The sequence below is a fragment of the Scyliorhinus torazame genome, unplaced genomic scaffold, assembly GCF_047496885.1.
Source record: "Scyliorhinus torazame isolate Kashiwa2021f unplaced genomic scaffold, sScyTor2.1 scaffold_141, whole genome shotgun sequence".
Classification (NCBI taxonomy): domain Eukaryota; kingdom Metazoa; phylum Chordata; class Chondrichthyes; order Carcharhiniformes; family Scyliorhinidae; genus Scyliorhinus; species Scyliorhinus torazame.
The window spans coordinates 277,777-300,348 of NW_027307868.1; the positions used below are offsets into that span (position 1 = coordinate 277,777).

The 22,572-nt window shown below is 61.5% G+C and overlaps 1 protein-coding gene across 1 annotated transcript; it reads left to right on the forward strand.

The window, feature by feature from the left end:
- Nucleotides 1–16,509: 16,509 nt before the first annotated feature.
- LOC140405596 (ciliated left-right organizer metallopeptidase-like) lies at nt 16,510–19,179 on the forward strand. The gene is made up of 5 exons (XM_072494149.1): nt 16,510–16,661; nt 16,779–16,913; nt 17,551–17,852; nt 17,968–18,147; nt 18,426–19,179. The coding sequence occupies exons 2-5, from the start codon at nt 16,806–16,808 to the stop codon at nt 18,604–18,606; spliced, it is 771 nt and encodes a 256-aa protein (XP_072350250.1). The 5' UTR covers nt 16,510–16,661; nt 16,779–16,805; the 3' UTR covers nt 18,607–19,179.
- Nucleotides 19,180–22,572: the final 3,393 nt, after the last annotated feature.

Here is a 22,572-nt window from a genome sequence, read left to right on the forward strand (position 1 = left end):
CAGCAATGTGAAAGCAAAGCCAGAAATAAGGACAGGACAGAATCTGCTGCCTGCCTGCCTGCCTGCCTGCTTGCTGAATGAAACATGAGCAGAGGCAGGCCAAGTGTTTCCCTTTGCAGACTCAGGGTTCGGTTGGAGAAACAGGGCTGATTCAGTCCCTACTGAACCAATCTCTCTCGCCCCTAGGACAGTCGGGCAATCTGCCTGTCAGCCGGCTGACCCTTGGCTGCACTCCCTCTCTGGCAACTGTATCCTTTCTATGTCAGGGAGAGGTTCCAACTGCACCCAGCACTCCAGGTGTGGCCTCACCGAGACCTTATCGAACTGCAGTGAGGCATCTGCACTTGTGAATTTAAATCCCTCTGGCAATAATGAAGGCCAACTTATCATTGACCTTCTTCACTGCTTGCTGCGCCCGCTTTGAGCGACTGGTGTACAAGCTCCATTGGTCCATCCACATTGCCCCCAACATATGACGGTTTAAATCCGACTCTTTCCTTCAGTCTTTGTTTGACACTTAAGTGGGACAAGTGTGCGAATCGCCTCAGTGTTGTGCTCACGTGAAATGTCCCACCATGAAGTCAGTTCAAATGACTGACTGCTGACGGTGGATTTGTTGAACCAGATTCCCAGCAAGAGATGGGGAGACAAACAGAATTTCTGAATTCAAGATTGAGAATCTCCATCAAACACTGTTAGCAAAAGTACATCATGGGGGTTAGGTAGAGATTCCACATCCCTCTAAACTGTCCCCATCAAAGGCTGCCAGGACAGGTCGAGCACGGGGGTTAGACACAGAGTCAAGCTCCCCTCTGCACTGACCCCCATCAAACAGCCCCTGGTACAACAGGTGCCAAACTATTTGAACTTGTGCTTGAGCCCGATTAGACGGAAATGTTGTCCTGTGGGCTGACAAACAGTTTGTCAGTAAGACTGAGGTCGGCCTGGTACTGCACTCGACAACATTGGTGGCACTTGCCAAATGTACGGTGCGTCGCTGTCTGTGTTGTGTGAATCCCCAGCTGTGAAATATGTGTGCCGTTTAAACTTGCACCGTTTATGCCTTCTCATCATCTGTAAAGATCAGGTTTCTCTTCTTTTAAAGTCTAAAGTACACCACCTTACATTGGCCGACACTGAGAGACGTCCACAGTTGAGTCTCCTGCCAAAACATGAATACCCCTCCCTGCAATTTGATGTTTCCAGCTGCGCTGTCTCAAGTTTGGTGTCATTGTCAAACCGGGATGTGTAGCATTCTATCAAATTGTCTTAAATGGCTAATATATATATGTGTGTGTGTGTGTGAGTGACTTTGTGCGTGCCAATGTGTGTGTGTGCACGCATGTGTGTCAGTCACGAGGGAGGGAGAGACACGGGGAGATGGAGGGATGGATGGACCATCAGTAATGACAGAAGACGAGTGGAGAGTGAAAGCGTGGCTTTAATGAGCTTGAAGATACCTGCTGGCAGCATTGGAAGCAGTGCCTGCCCCACACACACACACACTTTTGTTTCATATGCCTCCTGCCTGCTTGTTTGCCAAAGGCAGGCGAATGGTGAATGGTGAATTCAGACAGAAGCCTGAATTTTAGGCCCGATAAGATGGGACGCACTCCCTGTACATTTTGACTTCAACGACGGGCAGGGCCCGCTGGGGATTTGGAAAAGGGGAGTTGGGACCCACCCATGGGAAAGGGACGGAGACTCGGGGACGGAGACTCGGGGCCAAACCTGGGCAGAAAATGGGTCCCATTCAAACGGATCGATTGTTGTGGAGGGGGGAAAGAGTGAGAGAGACGGGAGAGAGACAGACACACATGGGGGAGAGAGACAGACACACATGGGGGGGGGGGGGGAGAGAGAGAGACAGACACACGGGTGGGGGGAGGGAGAGAGGGACACACGGGTGGGGGGGAGAGAGGGACACACGGGTGGGGGGGAGAGAGAGAGCGAGACACGGAGAGAGAGAGAGAGAGAGAGATCCAGGGTGGGGAAGAGAGACACACGGGGTGGAGACAGACAGAAAGAAATAGAGGTGATGACATTTAGAAGGGGGGATTCCAGAGGTTAGAGAACCGTGCCAAGCAATTGGGGGGGATGCTGGAGAGGCTGGAATCGGAGGTGAGCAGAGATCTGGGAGGGTTGTAGGAGGTTACAGAGATAGGGAGGGATTTGAAGAGGAGGATGAGAATTGTAGGGAACTGAAGGAGGTAAAAGAGACAGGGAGGGAGGGAGTGCAGGGGAGCGCGGGTGTTGAAATCCCACTCCTCCCTATGTTGTTGATCCAGTTGTTGTTGTAATTGGATCCAGTTGTTGTTGTAGTCACCCCAGTTGTTGTTGTAGTTGGGCCCAGAGACCACGCCCCTCTGCTGAGACCCTGCCCCCTCCTCCGAGACCACGCCCCCACACCCACTCTCAGGCGACCACGCCCATTGCTCCTAGACCACGCCCACTAGCCTTAAGCCACGCCCACTCAGGAGACCACGCCCCTAACACTAAGCCCCTCCCCTCTCAAGAGACCACGCCCCTTCTCAAGAGACCCCACCCTTATCCCAAAGCCCCGCCCACCCTCAAGAGGCCACGCCCCTACCCCTAAGCCACGCCCACTCCTTGGAGACCCCACGCCCATTAGTCCTAAGCCCCGCCCACTCCGGAGACCACGTCCCTTCTCAGAGACCACGCCCCTAGCAAGAGACCACGCCCACTCTGGAGACCCCGCCCACTCCTCTGAGACCACGCCCATTAGTCCTAAGCCCCGCCCACTCAAGAGACCACGCCCCTAAAGAGACCCCGCCCACTCCTCAGAGACCATGCCCCCAAACGAGTCCACGCCCCTAGCAAGAGACCACGCCCCTAAGCCACGACCACTCAGGAGACCACGCCCATAACACTAAGCCCCGCCCCTCTCAAGAGACCACGCCCCTTCTCAACAGACCCCGCCCCCTGTTTGGAGACCACGCCCTGATCCCTAAGCCCCGCCCACCCTCAAGAGACCACGCCCCTAAAGAGACCCCTCCCACTCCTCAGAGACCACGCCCCCAAACGAGTCCACGCCCCTAGCAAGAGGCCCCGCCCCTCAAGAGACCACGCCCACTACACTTAAGCCACGCCCACTCAGGAGACCACGCCCCTAAAGAGACCCCGCCCCCTCAGAGACCACACCCTATCCCAAGCCACGCCCACTCAAGAGACCCCGCCCCCGAATCCGAGACCACGCCCCTACCCATAAGCCACGCCCCTAAAGAGACCCCGCCCACTCCCCCAAGACCACGCCCCTCTCAAGAGACCACACCCCTTCTCAGAGACCACGCCCCTGTCCCTAAGCCACACCCACTCTGGAGACCACGCCCCTTCTCAGAGACCACGCCCCTAGCAAGAGACCACGCCCACTCTGGAGACCCCGCCCACTCCTCTGAGACCACGCCCATTAGTCCTAAGCCCCGCCCACTCTCAGGAGACCACGCCCCTAACACAAAGCCCCGCCCCTTTCCAGAGACCCCGCCCCTTCTCCGAGACCACTCCCCTGCCCCTAAACCCCGCCCACTTAAGAGACCACGCCCACTCCTTGGAGACCACGCCCATTAGTCCTAAGCCCCGCCCACTCCGGAGACCACGCCCCTTCTCAGAGACCCCGCCCCTAACGAGTCCACGCCCCGAGCAAGAGACCACGCCCACTCTGGAGACCACGCCCCCTACCCCGAGACCACGCCCCTCTCAAGAGGCCACTCCCCCTACTCCGAGACCACGCCCACTAGCGTTAAGCCACGCCCACTCTCAGGAGACCACGCCCCTAACACAAAGCCCCACCCCTTTCATGAGACCCCGCCCCTTCTCCTAGACCACGCCCCTTCCCCTAAACCCCTCCCACTCAAGAGACCACGCCCATTAGTCCTAAGCCCCGCCCACTCCGGAGACCACACCCCTTCTCAGAGACCACACCCCTAGCAAGAGACCACGCCCACTCTGGAGACCCCGCCCACTCCTCTGAGACCACGCCCATTAGTCCTAAGCCCCACCCACTCAAGAGACCACGCCCCTAAAGAGACCCGCCCACTCCTCAGAGACCACGCCCCCAAACGAGTCCACGCCCCTAGCAAGAGACCACGCCCACTAGACTTAAGCCACGCCCACTCCTTGGAGACCACGCCCATTAGTCCTAAGCCCCGCCCACTCAAGAGACCACGCCCCTAAAGAGACCCCGCCCACTCCTCAGAGACCACGCCCATGTCCCTAAGCCACGCCCACTCTGGAGACCACGTCCCCAAAGAGACCCCGCCCACTCCTCCAAGACCACGCCCCTACCCCTAAGCCACGCCCACTCCTTGGAGACCACGCCCATTAGTCCTAAGCCCCGCCCACTCAAGAGACCACGCCCCTAAAGAGACCCCGCCCACTCCTCAGAGACCACGCCCATGTCCCTAAGCCACGCCCACTCTGGAGACCACGTCCCCAAAGAGACCCCGCCCACTCCTCCTAGACCACGCCCCTGCCCCTAAACCCCGCCCACTCACGAGACCACGCCCCCAAATAGACTCCGCCCCCTCAGAGACCACGCCCTATCCCCAAGCCACGCCCCTAGCAAGAGACCCCGCCCCCAAATCCGAGACCACGCCCCTTCTCAAGGGACCACGCCCCCTGTTTGGAGACCACGCCCTTATCCCTAAGCCCCGCCCACCCTCCAGAGACCACGCCCCCACACCTAAGCCACGCCCACTCTCAGGCGACCACGCCCATTCCTCCTAGACCACGCCCACTAGCCTTAAGCCACGCCCACTCTCAGGAGACCACGCCCCTAACACAAAGCCCCACCCCTTTCCAGAGACCCCGCCCCTTCTCCGAGACCACTCCCCTGCCCCTAAACCCCGCCCACTCAAGAGACCACGCCCACTCCTTGGAGACCACGCCCATCCCCAGAGACCACGCCCCTCAGGAGACCCCGCCCATTAGTCCTAAGCCCCGCCCACTCCCTGGAGACCCCGCCCCCTCTTTGGAGACCACGCCCCTACCAAGACCCCGCCCCTTAGCGAGACCACGCCCCCTCTCAAGAGACCACGCCCCGTCCCTAAGCCACGCCCACTCTGGAGACCACGCCCCCAAAGAGATCCCGTCCACTCCGAGACCACGCCCATTTCAATAGACCACGCCCACTTCAAGAGACCACGCCTCTATCTGTCGCGAAGCCCCGCCCACTCACTAGAGACCACGCCCCCTCCTCCGAGACCCCGCCCACTAGCCTTAATCCACGCCCACTCTGGAGACCACGCCCCTAAAGAGACCCCGCCCCCTCTTTGGAGACCACGCCCCTACCAAGACCTCGCCCCTTAGCGAGACCACGCCCCCTCTCAAGAGACCACGCCCCTCCTCCGAAACCACGCCCTAAGCCCCGCCCACTCTCCTAGACCACGCCCCCAAATAGACCCCGCCCACTCCTCCGAGACCACGCCCCTGCCCCCAAGCCACGCCCCTAGCAAGAGACCCCGCCCACTCTGGAGACCCCGCCCATTAGTCCTAAGCCCCGCCCACTCCCTGGAGACCACGCCCCTAAAGTGACCCCGCCCCCTTCGAGACCACGCCCTGCCCCTAAGCCACGCCCACTCTCAGGAGACCACGCCCATTCCTCCTAGGCCACGCCCACTCTCACGAGACCACGCCCCTTCTCAAGAGACCCCGCCCCCCGAAGCGACCCCGCCCCCTGATTGGAGACCACGCCCTTATCCCTAAGCCCCGCCCACCCTCAAGAGACCACGCCCCACACCTAAGCCACGCCCACTCTCAGGAGACTACGCCCCTAAAGAGACCCCGCCCCCTCTTTGGAGACGACATCCACACCCCCAAGACCACGCCCACTCTCTGGAGACCACGCCCCTTTGAAACCAGGCCCCGCCCACACTCCTAGCCCCGCCCACTCACGAGACCACGCCCCTAACGAGACCACGCCCCCAAAGAGACCCCGCCCACTCCTCCGAGACCACGCCCCTACCCCCGAGCCACGCCCCTAGCAAGAGACCCCGCCCACTCTGGAGACCCCGCCCATTAGTCCTAAGACCCGCCCACTCCCTGGAGACCACGCCCCTGTCCCTAAGCCACGCCCACTCTGGAGACCACGCCCCTAAAGAGACCCCGCCCACTCTCTAGAGACCACGCCCCTAAAGAGACCCCGCCCACTCTCTAGAGACCACGCCCCTTCAACGAGACCACGCTCCTACGACCAAGCCACGCCCACTCTGGAGACCACGCCCCTACCGCTAAACCCCGCCCACTCACGAGACCACGCCCCTAAAGAGACCCCGCCCCCTCCTCCGAGACCCCGCCCCTCAAGAGCCCTCGCCCCCACACCTAAGCCACGCGCACTCTCAGGCGACCACGCCCATTCCTCCTAGACCACGCCCACTAGCCTTAAGCCACGCCCACTCTCAGGAGACCCCGCCCCTGCCCCTAAACTCCTCCCACTCAAGAGACCACGCCCATTAGTCCTAAGCCCCGCCCACTCCAGAGACCACACCCCTTCTCAGAGACCACGCCCCCATTCTTAGACCCCGCCCCTAGCAAGAGACCCCACCCACTCTGGAGACCCCGCCCACTCCTCCGAGACCACGCCCATTAGTCCTACGCCCCGCCCACTCCCTGGAGACCCCGCCCCCAAAGAGACCCCGCCCACTCCTCCGAGACCACGCCCATTTCAGGAGACCACGCCCACTTCAAAAGACCACGCCTCTATCTGTCCCGAAGCCCCGCCCCTCCCAAGAGACCACGCCCTTGCGCTTAAGCCCCGCCCACACACGAGAGACCACGCCCCTACCCCTAAGCCACGCCCACTCTGGAGACCACGCTCCTAAAGAGACTCCACCCCCTCAGAGACCACGCCCTATCCCCAAGCCACGCCCACTCAAGAGACCCCGCCCCTTCTCTGGAGACCACGCCTCTACCCATAAGCCCCGCCCACCCTCACGAGACCACGCCCCTGCCACTAGACCCCGCCCACTCTTTGGAGACCCCGCCCCCTGGAGAGACCACGCCCATTTCAATAGACCACGCCCACTTCAAGAGACCACGCCTCTCTCTGCCACGCCATCTCTGGAGACCACGCCCCCAAATAGACCCCGCCCCTCTTCTGGGACCCGCCCCCTTTCTAGAGACCCCGCCCACTCCAGAGACCACGCCCCCTCCTCAGAGACCACGCCCCCTAATGAGTCCACGCCCCTAGCAAGAGACCACGCCCACTCTGGAGACCCCGCCCATTAGTCCAAAGCCCCGCCCACTCCCTGGAGACCACGCCCCTCAAGAGACCCCGCCCACTAGACTTAAGACACGCCCACTCTCAGGAGACCACGCCCACTCCTCCGAGACCACGCCCCTTTCAAGTAGTGGCCACGCCCACTCCTCCGAGACCACGCCCCTATCAAGAGACCACGCCCCTAAAGAGACCACGCCCCCGCCTCCGAAACCACGCCCTAAGCCCCGCCCACTCTCTGGAGACCACGCCCCTTTGAGACCAGGCCCCGCCCACTCTCCTAGACCACCCCCATGCCCCTAAACCCCGCCCACTCACGAGACCACGCCCCCAAAGAGACCCCGCCCACTCCTCCGAGACCACGCCCTTACCCCCAAGCCACGCCCCTAGCAAGAGACCCCGCCCACTCTGGAGACCCCGCCCATTAGTCCTAAGCCACGCCCACTCAGGAGACAACGCCCCTAAAGAGACCCCGCCCCCTCAGAGACCACGCCCTATCCCCAAGCCACGCCCACTCAAGAGACCCCGAATCCGAGACCACGCCCCTACCCATAAGCCACGCCCCTAAAGAGACCCCGCCCACTCCCCCGAGACCACGCCCCTCTCAAGAGACCACTCCCCTTCTCAGAGACCACGCCCCTGTCCCTAAGCCACGCCCACTCTGGAGACCACGCCCCCAAAGAGACCCCGCCCACTCCTCCGAGACCACGCCCCTGCCCCTAAGCCACGCCCACTCCTTGGAGACCACGCCCATTAGTCCTAAGCCCCGCCCACTCCGGAGACCACACCCCTTCTCAGAGACCACGCCCCTAGCGAGAGACCACGCCCACTCTGGAGACCCCGCCCACTCCTCTGAGACCACGCCCATTAGTCCTAAGCCCCACCCACTCGAGACCACGCCCTAAAGAGACCCCGCCCACTCCTCAGAGACCACGCCCCTATCTGGCGAGAAGCCCCGCCCACTCAGAGACCACGCCCCTCCTCCGAGACCACACCCCTGTCCCTAAACCCCGCCCCCTAAAGAGACCCCTCCCCCTCCTACGAGACCACGCCCCTACCACTAAGCCACGCCCACTCTGGAGACCACGCCCCTAAAGAGACCACGCCCCCTCCGAGACCACGCCCCTGCCCCTAAACCCCGCCCACTCACGAGACCACGCCCCTAAAGAGACCCCGCCCCTTCTCTGGAGACCACGCCTCTACCATAAGCCCCGCCCACTCGCAAGAGACCACGCCCCTAAAGAGACCCCGCCCCTCTTTTGAGACCACACCCACTCCCCCAAGACCACGCCCACTCTCAGGAGACCACGCCCATTCCTCCTAGGCCACGCCCCACTCTCATGAGACCCCGCCCCTTCTCAAGAGACCCCGCCCCCGAAACGACCCCGCCCCCTGATTGGAGACCACGCCCTTATCCCTAAGCCCCGCCCACTCCTCCGAGACCACGCCCATTAGTCCTACGCCCCGCCCACTCTCCTAGACCACGCCCCCAAAGAGACCCCGCCCACTCCTCCGAGACCACGCCCCTAGGCTTAAGCCCCGCCCACACACGAGAGACCACGCCCCTACCCCTAAGCCACGCCCACTCTCTATAGACCCCGCCCCCTCGTTGGAGACCACGCCCCATCCTCAGAGACCACGCCCATTAATCCTAAGCCCCGCCCACTCTCGCGAAAACACACCCCTAAAGAGGACACGTCCACTCCTCCGAGACCACGCCCCTGCCCCTAAACCCCGCCCACCCTCAAGAGACCCCGCCTACTCCGAGACCACGCCCATTAGTCCTAAGCCCCGCCCACTCCTCAGAGACCACGCCTCCAAACGAGTACACGCCCCTAGCAAGAGATCACGCCCACTAGACTTAAGCCACGCCCACTAAGGAGACCACGCCCACTCCTCTGAGACCACGCCCATTAGTCCTAAGACCCGCCCACTCAACAGACCACACCCCTAAAGAGACCCCGCCCACTCCTCAGAGACCACGCCCCCAAACGAGTCCACGCCCCTAGCAAGAGACCACGCCCACTAGACTTAAGCCACGCCCACTCCTTGGAGACCACGCCCATTAGTCCTAAGCCCCGCCCACTCAAGAGACCACGCCCCTAAAGAGACCCCGCCCACTCCTCAGAGACCACACCCCTTCTCAGAGACCACGCCCCTGTCCCTAAGCCACGCCCACTCTGGAGACCACGTCCCCAAAGAGACCCCGCCCACTCCTCCAAGACCACGCCCCTACCCCTAAGCCACGCCCACTCCTTGGAGACCACGCCCATTAGTCCTAAGCCCCGCCCACTCCGGAGACCACACCCCTTCTCAGAGACCACGCCCCTAGCGAGAGACCACGCCCACTCTGGAGACCCCGCCCACTCCTATGAGACCACGCCCATTAGTCCTAAGCCCCACCCACTCAAGAGACCACGCCCCTAAAGAGACCCCGCCCACTCCTCAGAGACCACGCCCCCAAACGAGTCCACGCCCCTAGCAAGAGACCACGCCCACTAGACTTAAGCCACGCCCACTCCTTGGAGACCACGCCCATTAGTCCTAAGCCCCGCCCACTCAAGAGACCACGCCCCTAAAGAGACCCCGCCCACTCCTCAGAGACCACACCCCTTCTCAGAGACCACGCCCCTGTCCCTAAGCCACGCCCACTCTGGAGACCACGTCCCCAAAGAGACCCCGCCCACTCCTCCAAGACCACGCCCCTACCCCTAAGCCACGCCCACTCCTTGGAGACCACGCCCATTAGTCCTAAGCCCCGCCCACTCCGGAGACCACACCCCTTCTCAGAGACCACACCCCTAGCAAGAGACCACGCCCACTCTGGAGACCCCGCCCACTCCTCTGAGACCACGCCCATTAGTCCTAAGCCCCACCCACGCAAGAGACCACGCCCCTAAAGAGACCCCGCCCACTCAGAGACCACGCCCCCAAACGAGTCCACGCCCCTAGCAAGAGACCCCGCCCCTAAAGAGACCACGCCCACTTGACTTAAGCCACGCCCACTCCGGAGACCCCGCCCACTCTCGAGACCCCGCCCACTGGGCCTAAGCCCCGCCCACTCCCTGGAGACCACGCCCCTAAAGAGACCCCGCCCCCTCCTCCGAGACCACGCCCCTGCCCCTAAGCCACGCCCACTCTCAGGAGACCACGCCCATTCCTCCTAGGCCACGCCCCTAGCAAGACAACACGCCCACTAGACTTAAGCCACGCCCACTCAGGAGACCACGCCCCTAACACTAAGCCCCACCCCTCTCAAGAGACCACGCCCCTTCTCAAGAGACCCCGCCCCCTATTTGGAGACCACGCCCTTATCCCCAAGCCACGCCCACTCAAAAGACCACGCCCCTAGCAAGAGACCACGCCCACTCAGGAGACCACGCCCCTAAAGAGACTTCGCCACGCCCCTTTTCAAGAGACCCGCCCCCTCTGCTGAGGCCACGCCCCTCTCAAGAGACCCCGCCCCCACCCCAAGCCACGCCCACTCAAGACCACGCCCCTAGCAAGAGACCCCGCCCCTCAAGAGACCACTCCCACTAGCCTTAAGCCACGCCCACTCTCAAGAGACCACGCCCCCTGATTTGAGACCACGCCCTTATCCCTAAGCCCCGCCCACCCTCAAGAGACCACGCCCCTAGCAAGAGACCCCACCCCTCAAGAGACCACGCCCACTAGCCTTAAGCCACGGCCACTCTCAAGAGACCACGCCCCCTGATTTGAGACCACGCCCTTATCCCTAAGCCCCGCCCACCCTCAAGAGACCACGCCCCTGCCCCTAAACCCCGCCCACCCTCAAGAGACCCCGCCTACTCCTCCGAGACCACGCCCATTAGTACTAAGCCCCGCCCACTCCATGGAGACCCCGCCCCCTCCTCCGTGACCGCGCCCCTGCCCCTTAAGACACGCCCACTCTCTCGAAACCACGCCCCTAAAGAGAACCCGCCCACTCCTCCGAGACCACGCTCCTGTCCCTAAACCCCGCCCACTCACGAGACCACGCCCCTAAAGAGACCCCGCCCCTTCTCTGGAGACCACGCCTCTACCCATAAGCCCCGCCCACTCGCAAGAGACCACGCCCCTAAAGAGACCCCGCCCCTCTTTGGAGACCACACCCACTCCCCCAAGACCACGCCCACTCTCAGGAGACCACGCCCATTCCTCCTAGGCCACGCCCACTCTCATGAGACCCCGCCCCTTCTCAAGAGACCCCGCCCCCCGAAACGACCCCGCCCCTGATTGGAGACCACGCCCTTATCCTTAAGCCCCGCCCACCCTCAAGAGACCACGCCCCCACACCTAAGCCACGCCCACTCTCAGGCGACCACGCCCATTCCTCCTAGACCACGCCCACTAGCCTTAAGCCACGCCCACTCTCAGGAGACCCCGCCCCTACCACAAAGCCCCACCCCTTTCCAGAGACCCCGCCCCTGCCCCTAAACTCCTCCCACTCAAGAGACCACGCCCATTAGTCCTAAGCCCCGCCCACTCCGGAGACCACGCCCCTTCTCAGAGACCACGCCCCCATTCTTAGACCCCGCCCCCTAACGAGTCCACGCCCCCATCAAGAGACCACGCCCACTCTGGAGACCCCTCCCACTCCTCCGAGACCACGCCCATTAGTCCTACGCCCCGCCCACTCCCTGGAGACCACGCCCCCAAAGAGACCCCGCCTCCTCCTCCGAGACCACGCCCCTAGCCAGTGACCCCGCCCCTCCTCTGAGACCCCGCCCCCCTCAGGAGACCACGCCCATTAGCCCTCAGCCCCGCCCACTCACTGGAGACAACGCCCCCAAAGAGACCCCGCCCACGCCTCCGAGACCACGCCCATTTCAGGAGACCACGCCCACTTCAAAAGACCACGCCTCTATCTGTCCCGAAGCCCCGCCCCTCCCAAGAGACCACGCCCTTGCGCTTAAGCCCCGCCCACACACGAGAGACCACGCCCCTACCCCTAAGCCACGCCCACTCTGGAGACCACGCCCCCGAAGAGGCCCCGACCACGCTCTCGAGACCACGCCCCTAAAGAGGCCCCGCCCACTCTCTTAGACCACGCCCATGCGCCTAAGCCCCGCCCACTCTTTGGAGACCCCGCCCCCTGGAAAGACCCCGCCCACTAGCATTAAGCCACGCCCACTCTCAGGAGACCCCGCCCCTAACACAAAGCCCCGCCCCTTTCCAGAGACCCCGCCCCTTCTCGTAGACCACGCCCCTGCCCCTAAACTCCTCCCACTCAAGAGACCACGCCCATTAGTCCTAAGCCCCGCCCACTCCCCGGAGACCACGCCCCCAAAGAGACCCCGCCCCCTCCTCCGAGACCACGCCCATTCCTCCTAGGCCACGCCCACTCTCACGAGACCACGCCCCTTCTCAAGAGACCCCGCCCCCCGAAGCGACCCCGCCCCCTGATTGGAGACCACGCCCTTATACCTAAGCCACGCCCACTCTCAGGCGACCACGCCCATTCCTTCTCAGACCGCGCCCACTAGCCTTAAGTCACGCCCTCTCAAGAGACCACGCCCCTGTTCAAGAGACCCCGCCCCCTGTTTGGAGACCACGCCCTTATCCCTAAGCCCCGCCCACCCTCAATAGACCACGCCCCTGCCCCTAAGCCACGCCCACTCTCTGGAGACCACGCCCCTAAAAGGCCCCGCCCCCTCTTTGGAGACCCCGCCCCCTGGAGACCACGCCCATTTCAATAGACCCCGCCCACTCCTCCGAGACCACGCCCCTGCCACTAGACCCCGCCCACTCTTTGGAGACCCCGCCCCCTGGAGAGACCACGCCCATTTCAATAGACTACGCCCACTCTCAGGAGACCCCGCCCCCTCCTCCGAGACCACGCCCATTAATCCTAAGTCCCGCCCACTCAAGAGACCACGCCCCTAAAGAGACCCCTCCCACTCCTCAGAGACCACGCCCCCAAACGAGTCCACGCCCCTAGCAAGAGACCCCGCCCCTCAAGAGACCACGCCCACTAGCCTTAAGCCACGCCCACTCTCAAGAGACCACGCCCCTGATTTGAGACCACGCCCTTATCCCTAAGCCCCGCCCACCCTCAAGAGACCACGCCCATTCATCCTAAGCCCCGCCCACTCTCTCGAAACCACGCCCCTAAAGAGGACCCGCCCACTCCTCCGAGACCACGCCCCTGTCCCTAAACCACGCCCACTTGACTTAAGCCACGCCCACTCCGGAGACCCCGCCCACTAGTCCTAAGCCCCGCCCACTCCCTAGAGACCCCGCCCACTAGCCTTAAGACACGCCCACTCTCAGGAGACCACGTCCACTCCTCCGAGACCACGCCCCTTTCAAGTAGTGGCCACGCCCACTCCTCCGAGACCACGCCCCTATCAAGAGACCACGCCCTAAGCCCCGCCCACTCTCTGGAGACCACGCCCCTTTGAGACCAGGCCCCGCCCACTCCTCCGAGACCACGCCCTTACCCCCAAGCCACGCCCCTAGCAAGAGACCGCGCCCCCACTCATAAGCCACGCCCACTCTCAGGAGACCACGCCCCTGCCACTAGACCCCGCCCACTCTTTGGAGACCCCGCCCCCTGGAGAGACCACGCCCATTTCAATAGACCACGCCCACTTCAAGAGACCACGCCTCTATCTGTCGCGAAGCCCCGCCCACTCACTAGAGACCACGCCCCCTCCTCCGAGACCACGCCCCTCTCAAGAGACCACGCCCCCTACTCCGAGACCACGCCCCTAAGGTTAAGCCACGCCCACACACTAGAGACCACGCCCCTTCTTCTGAGACACCGCCCCCTCTCTAGAGACCCCGCCCCACACTGCGAGACCACGCCCCCTCCTCCGAGACAACGCCCCTAAAGAGACCCCACCCCTTCTCCGAGACCGCGCCCCTACCCATAAGCCACGCCCCCAAAGAGACCCCGCCCCTTCTCCGAGACCACGCCCCTACCAGTAAGCCACGCCCACTCTGGAGACCACGTCCCGAAAGAGACTTGGCCATGCCCCTTCTCAAGAGACCCCGCCCCCTCTGCTGAGGCCACGCCCCTCTCAAGAGACCCCGCCCCTAGCCCTAAACCCCGCCCACTCTCTGCAGACCCCGCCTCCTCCGCCGGTCCCGCCCCCTCTCCAAAGACCCCGCCCACCACCCAGACACCTCCCGTCCCCTGTCAACTTGGAGTGAAACTTTTCTCCTCTGCGGGTTCGGGCAAAACTTTCCGAGAAGAGAAACCGCGGCGAAAGCTGCAGAGACGCTGCGTTTAAAACCCTGCAAAGCGGCTCCGCACAGAGAGGGAGACTGTCCCTGTCTCTCTCTCTCTCTCTCCCTGCACTCCCCTGTCTCTCTGTCTGTCTGCCGGTCCCCGGCTCTCTCACACCCACAGCAATCCGACCCGGGACAGAGCGGCGGCGGCGGCGGCGGCGGCACCCACCGCCTTTCAGTCTGACCGCCGCCCCCGCACCCAGGCTGCATTCACCCTGCACAAGGCGGCACTTTTTGCTGCTACTTCCAGTTCGCACACTTTCATTCCGCAACAGCCACATTGATGCTGCCCCGGCCAGAGTGCAAGGGGGTGAATCTGAACCTGCTCCCCGGGAAAGAGCGCTCTCCCCCGGCCAGAGTGCAAGGGGGTGAATCTGAACCTGCTCCCCGGGAAAGAGCGCTCTCCCCCGGCCAGAGTGCAAGGGAGTGAATCTGAACCGGCTCCCCGGGAAAGAGCGCTCTCCCCCGGCCAGAGTGCAAGGGGGTGAATCTGAACCTGCTCCCCGGGAAAGAGCGCTCTCCCCCGGCCAGAGTGCAAGGGAGTGAATCTGAACCTGCTCCCCGGGAAAGAGCGCTCTCCCCCGGCCAGAGTGCAAGGGAGTGAATCTGAACCGGCTCCCCGGGAAAGAGCGCTCTCCCCCGGCCAGAGTGCAAGGGGGTGAATCTGAACCTGCTCCCCGGGAAAGAGCGCTCTCCCCCGGCCAGAGTGCAAGGGGGTGAATCTGAACCTGCTCCCCGGGAAAGAGCGCTCTCCCCCGGCCAGAGTGCAAGGGAGTGAATCTGAACCGGCTCCCCGGGAAAGAGCGCTCTCCCCCGGCCAGAGTGCAAGGGGGTGAATCTGAACCTGCTCCCCGGGAAAGAGCGCTCTCCCCCGGCCAGAGTGCAAGGGGGTGAATCTGAACCTGCTCCCCGGGAAAGAGCGCTCTCCCCCGGCCTTCCCTAAGGGAGTGAATCTGAACCTGCTCCCCGGGAAAGGTGCACCTTCCCTAAGGGGGTGAATCTGAACCGGCTCCCCGGGAAAGGTGCACCCTCGGAACCGGTCTGCTCCCCTTGCCGCGGGGTCCGGGAGCGATGGGCAGCGGGTTGCTGTCCCAGCCCATCCAGGAAGCTCCCAGAGGCGGCCTGCCTGTCAAATCGGCCCGGGGGGCGGATATTAAGCCCGCCCACACTCATTCAAGCCCAGGGCAGCCGCCAAGTGCGAGTGACAAGTCATAAACCAACTTTCCAATTGCCACTGGTTTATGACTTGCCCGCGCTCACAGCGCCACCACCGCTCAGTGTGTGTGTGGGTGTGAGGGATCTCTCAGCAAGTGCTGACTCTCTCTCTGCTGGGTTCACATTGTCAGTGTGTGTGTGGGTGAGGGATCTCTCAGCAAGTGCTGCCTCGTCCCTCTCCTGGCTTCACATTGTCAGTGTGTGGGTGAGGGATCTCTCAGCAAGTGCTGACTCTCTCTCTCCTGGGTTCACATTGTCAGTGTGTGTGTGAGGGATCTCTCAGCAAGTGCTGCCTCGTCCCTCTCCTGGCTTCACATTGTCAGTGTGTGGGTGAGGGATCTCTCAGCAAGTGCTGACTCTCTCTCTGCTGGGTTCACATTGTCAGTGTGTGTGTGGGTGAGGGATCTCTCAGCAAGTGCTGACCCTCTCTCTCTCCTGGTGACCTCAATCCCTGTGCCAACAAAAGAGCCAACACGCCGTCACGCCTTCTCCACGACCCTCTCAACCTGGGTGCCGACTTTCAGGGATCCACGTACACCGAGGAGGACACCGAGATCTCTCTGCTCACCCGCACCGCCCGCAATCTTAGCTGATGAGCCCCAGTGACTCTGTCTTCCTGTTATTCCTTCCAAAATGAATCAGCTCACCCTTGAGACTCCCATTTGCCACCTCCCAGCCCAGCTCTGCAGCTTCCCTGTGTGTGACTTGTAACACGAGATTCACTCCACCGACACTCGAGTGTCGCCTGCAAATTGACTCGCCCACCCTTCTCCGGGGGTGGGGGTGGGGGGGGGGGTCACCTCCAGCTGTCTGCCTGGCCTGGGGTTCTGATTCCCGTCTTTCCGTCCGGCAGAGCGAATGTTGGAGGGAGGAGGAGGAGGAGGAGGAGGAGGAGGGGAGGAGGGCCGGCGGCGCCAGCCGGAGCGGGGAGATCTACGGGCGGCGGAGCCGATGCTTCTTGGCCAACCTGACCAGGGCGGTGAGTCTGGGCAAGGGTGGGGGGGGGCACCGAGACAGGAAAAGGGCCTCGCTGTGTGTGGGGGGGGGGGGGGGGGGGTGACGGTACTGAAGCGCTGACCTCGCCTCCCTCCCTCAGAATCAGACGTCGGACGCCTCGGAGCCAATGGGCGGACGCTGCTACCTCCATCGCTTGGCGGGGGCGGAGAAGGAGTTTCAGGTCCAAGTTCAAGGTTCGCCATGGCTGCCGTGCAGGGCGGGCGAGAGCGTTCAGGTAGGCCCGGGGTGGGGGGGGCCGACCCTTGACACGTCGGCGCCGATCCCCGGCACTTGGCCTGAGGTAAAGGCGCCCGGCACCGAGGGGGAAAGGAGCAGCGCGGATGGAGGGTTGGTTGACGAGTAGAAAGCAAAGAGTGGGGGATTGATGGGCGTTTCTCTGCTCGTGGCAATCAGCAGCCAGCGGCGTCCCTCGGGGGGGGGGGGGGGATCCGTGCTGGGCCCCGCCACCCGTTGACGATTTACATGGATGGTTTGGAGTTGGGGGACCAGGGGTTGTTTCCGCTGGGGGGGGGGGGGGGGCATAGCCTCAAAACGAGGGGAAGTAGATTTAGGACTGAGCGAGTTTAGGAGGAACCCGCTCGCCCAAAGGGTTGTGAATCTGTGGGACTCCTGGGTGAAATGTTTTTCAGATCAAGGCGGATCGTCTTTTTGGGGAGGATTAAGGGTTGTGGTGTTTGGGCTGGAAAGTGGAGCCGAGTCCACAAAAGATCTCCTTGAATGGAGGGGCCAGGTGGCCTACTCCTGCTCCTGGTTCTGACCAGACCACTGATTGCGATGCCTCTTAATGCACGACTTAACTGGTTACTTCACCCCCCACCCCCGTTTCCCCACTCCCTCTTTCTGGGTTCCAGGTGCCGGGATTCCGAGGCGTCCTCGCTTGCCCGGGCGGGCGCCTCTGCCGCCGTGACGACGGCCGGCCGCCGCTCCCCGAGGCCCGGACGCCGAGAGCCCCCGGGACGGGCCCGGCCTCCTCCTCCTCCTCCTCCGCCGCCCCTCCTCCTCCTCCTGCGGGAGGGGGCGGCCAGGGCGGCCAGCCTGGAGGCCGGATCCAGGTGGGCATCCGTGTGCGGGAGAGCGCCGAGTGCGCGGAGATGGAGGAACGGGAGGCAGAAGGGGCGGCCGACGGCCTGGCCAACGTGACCGCGATTCACAGGTAAACCAGGCGACAGGGCGGAGGGTCGGGACCGTGACAAGGGCAGAGAGCACTGGGTGGCACATCAGGAGGAGCTGAGCGGTGAAAGATTCTGCCTGTCTGTCCCTCTCCTCAGGTGCCACATACGGAACCCACACACGTGCAGCAGCTTGGAACTGTGCCTCGAACTCTGGGAATATGCCGGGTGTTCCCAACATTCCGTCCCGTCACTTCTACAGCGTCTGGAAAAGATGATCAGAGCGGGGAATGTACAACTGAAGATTGCTGGCAAAACCTGTACGACCGTCAGCATCAGGTACAGAGTAAAGCTCCGTCCGCACTGTCCCCATCAAACACTGCCGGGACAGGTACAGCACGGTGTTAGATACAGATTAAAGCTCCCTCGACACTGTCCCCATCAAACACTGCCGGGACAGGTACAGCACGGGGTCAGACACAGAGCGAGTGTGAAGGCGAGCTGAGGTTTGACCCTCTTTGGACACCTGGAACGTGTATTGAGCCACTGATGACGTTGCCTGTTTTGACCTGCTAACGTGCCTCTTCTCTGTCACCTCTCTCCCCCCCCCCCCTCAGGTCATCGAGCGGATCGAGCCCACCGCCCGCCGCGTCGACTGCGGGGTCCGTGGTGGCGGCGGCCGTCTGCGGCTCGCTGGGGGCGGCCGTGGCCGCCTGCGGCTGGCTGGGGGTGGCCGCCTACCGCAAGCTGCGCGGGGGTCGGGGTCGGGTGCACGCAAACAGCCGGCGGGCGGCCTGAAGCGCTGCCCGACCCCCACCCCGGGAGACGGAGGGACCGTCAGTAACGACAGGAGACGAGTGGAGAGTGAAAGCGTGGCTGGAATGAGCTTGAAGATACCTGCTGGCAGCACTGGAAGCAGCGCCTGCCCCCCCCCCCACACACACACACACACACACACACTTTTGCTTCATATGCCTCCTGCCTGCCCAAATGGCGAATGCTGCCAAGTGGACAGGAGCCTGAATTGGAGGCCATTTCCATTCCGAGTTGTACACTTTGACTTGAATTGGCAGCAGCACTTTGCGGCGACTGGAAGTCAGCAGAAATGGAAGTTTCAAACTTGCCAGGTGAGGGTGCCAGGACGTGAGGCAGTCAGGACGTTGGGTTATTAAACTGACCGTTTTCATCGGATGCAAACTGTTTGATGAGAAATTCCAATCCGAGGATTGGAGTGAAAAGCCTGTGTGTGTGTGTGTGAACAATACAAGATGTCCAATCTGAAGTGAAACTTTGCAGTGAGCTTTGTTTTTGTGGCCCAGCCAGGAATCTTCTCTCCAAATGGAGGCAGAAATGAAGTGGTGTTTAACTGGTGATTTCTTGCTGCTTTTTGACTCATTCTTGTGGAAAGCCTCCCTAAGGCGACAGACGAATGGCCATTCCCAACATGTCAGAAATGGAGAGGGAAAGCAGCAATGTGAAGCCAGAAATAAGGACAGGACAGAATCTGCTGCTTGCCTGCCTGCCTGCCTGCCTGCTTGCTGAATGAAACATGAGCAGAGGCAGGCCAAGTGTTTCCCTTTGCAGACTCAGGGTTCGGTTGGAGAAACAGGGCTGATTCAGTCCCTACTGAACCAATCTCTCTCGCCCCTAGGACAGTCGGGCAATCTGCCTGTCAGCCGGCTGACCCTTGGCTGCACTCCCTCTCTGGCAACTGTATCCTTTCTATGTCAGGGAGAGGTTCCAACTGCACCCAGCACTCCAGGTGTGGCCTCACCGAGACCTTGTCGAACTGCAGTGAGGCATCTGCACTTGTGAATTTAAATCCCTCTGGCAATAATGAAGGCCAACTTATCATTGACCTTCTTCACTGCTTGCTGCGCCCGCTTTGAGCGACTGGTGTACAAGCTCCATTTGTCCATCCACATTGCCCCCAACATATGACGGTTTCAATCCGACTCTTTCCTTCAGTCTTTGTTTGACACTTAAGTGGGACAAGTGTGCGAATCGCCTCAGTGTTGTGCTCACGTGAAATGTCCCACCATGAAGTCAGTTCAAATGACTGACTGCTGACGGTGGATTTGTTGAACCAGATTCCCAGACAGAGATGGGGAGACAAACAGAATTTCTGAATTCAAGATTGAGAATCTCCATCAAACACTGTTAGCAAAAGTACATCATGGGGGGTTAGGTAGAGATTCCACATCCCTCTAAACTGTCCCCATCAAAGGCTGCCAGGACAGGTCGAGCACGGGGTTAGACACAGAGTCAAGCTCCCCTCTGCACTGACCCCCATCAAACAGCCCCTGGTACAACAGGTGCCAAACTATTTGAACTTGTGCTTGAGCCCGATTAGACGGAAATGTTGTCCTGTGGGCTGACAAACAGTTTGTCAGTAAGACTGAGGTCGGCCTGGTACTGCACTCGACAACATTGGTGGCACTTGCCAAATGTACGGTGCGTCGCTGTCTGTGTTGTGTGAATCCCCAGCTGTGAAATATGTGTGCCGTTTAAACTTGCACCGTTTATGCCTTCTCATCATCTGTAAAGATCAGGTTTCTCTTCTTTTAAAGTCTAAAGTACACCACCTTACATTGGCCGACACTGAGAGACGTCCACAGTTGAGTCTCCTGCCAAAACATGAATACCCCTCCCTGCAATTTGATGTTTCCAGCTGCGCTGTCTCAAGTTTGGTGTCATTGTCAAACCGGGATGTGTAGCATTCTATCAAATTGTCTTAAATGGCTAATATATATATGTGTGTGTGTGTGTGAGTGACTTTGTGCGTGCCAATGTGTGTGTGTGCACGCATGTGTGTCAGTCACGAGGGAGGGAGAGACACGGGGAGATGGAGGGATGGATGGACCATCAGTAATGACAGAAGACGAGTGGAGAGTGAAAGCGTGGCTTTAATGAGCTTGAAGATACCTGCTGGCAGCATTGGAAGCAGTGCCTGCCCCACACACACACACACTTTTGTTTCATATGCCTCCTGCCTGCTTGTTTGCCAAAGGCAGGCGAATGGTGAATGGTGAATTCAGACAGAAGCCTGAATTTTAGGCCCGATAAGATGGGACGCACTCCCTGTACATTTTGACTTCAACGACGGGCAGGGCCCGCTGGGGATTTGGAAAAGGGGAGTTGGGACCCACCCATGGGAAAGGGACGGAGACTCGGGGACGGAGACTCGGGGCCAAACCTGGGCAGAAAATGGGTCCCATTCAAACGGATCGATTGTTGTGGAGGGGGGAAAGAGTGAGAGAGACGGGAGAGAGACAGACACACATGGGGGAGAGAGACAGACACACATGGGGGGGGGGGGGGAGAGAGAGAGACAGACACACGGGTGGGGGGAGGGAGAGAGGGACACACGGGTGGGGGGGAGAGAGGGACACACGGGTGGGGGGGAGAGAGAGAGCGAGACACGGAGAGAGAGAGAGAGAGAGAGATCCAGGGTGGGGAAGAGAGACACACGGGGTGGAGACAGACAGAAAGAAATAGAGGTGATGACATTTAGAAGGGGGGATTCCAGAGGTTAGAGAACCGTGCCAAGCAATTGGGGGGGATGCTGGAGAGGCTGGAATCGGAGGTGAGCAGAGATCTGGGAGGGTTGTAGGAGGTTACAGAGATAGGGAGGGATTTGAAGAGGAGGATGAGAATTGTAGGGAACTGAAGGAGGTAAAAGAGACAGGGAGGGAGGGAGTGCAGGGGAGCGCGGGTGTTGAAATCCCACTCCTCCCTATGTTGTTGATCCAGTTGTTGTTGTAATTGGATCCAGTTGTTGTTGTAGTCACCCCAGTTGTTGTTGTAGTTGGGCCCAGAGACCACGCCCCTCTGCTGAGACCCTGCCCCCTCCTCCGAGACCACGCCCCCACACCCACTCTCAGGCGACCACGCCCATTGCTCCTAGACCACGCCCACTAGCCTTAAGCCACGCCCACTCAGGAGACCACGCCCCTAACACTAAGCCCCTCCCCTCTCAAGAGACCACGCCCCTTCTCAAGAGACCCCACCCTTATCCCAAAGCCCCGCCCACCCTCAAGAGGCCACGCCCCTACCCCTAAGCCACGCCCACTCCTTGGAGACCCCACGCCCATTAGTCCTAAGCCCCGCCCACTCCGGAGACCACGTCCCTTCTCAGAGACCACGCCCCTAGCAAGAGACCACGCCCACTCTGGAGACCCCGCCCACTCCTCTGAGACCACGCCCATTAGTCCTAAGCCCCGCCCACTCAAGAGACCACGCCCCTAAAGAGACCCCGCCCACTCCTCAGAGACCATGCCCCCAAACGAGTCCACGCCCCTAGCAAGAGACCACGCCCCTAAGCCACGACCACTCAGGAGACCACGCCCATAACACTAAGCCCCGCCCCTCTCAAGAGACCACGCCCCTTCTCAACAGACCCCGCCCCCTGTTTGGAGACCACGCCCTGATCCCTAAGCCCCGCCCACCCTCAAGAGACCACGCCCCTAAAGAGACCCCTCCCACTCCTCAGAGACCACGCCCCCAAACGAGTCCACGCCCCTAGCAAGAGGCCCCGCCCCTCAAGAGACCACGCCCACTACACTTAAGCCACGCCCACTCAGGAGACCACGCCCCTAAAGAGACCCCGCCCCCTCAGAGACCACACCCTATCCCAAGCCACGCCCACTCAAGAGACCCCGCCCCCGAATCCGAGACCACGCCCCTACCCATAAGCCACGCCCCTAAAGAGACCCCGCCCACTCCCCCAAGACCACGCCCCTCTCAAGAGACCACACCCCTTCT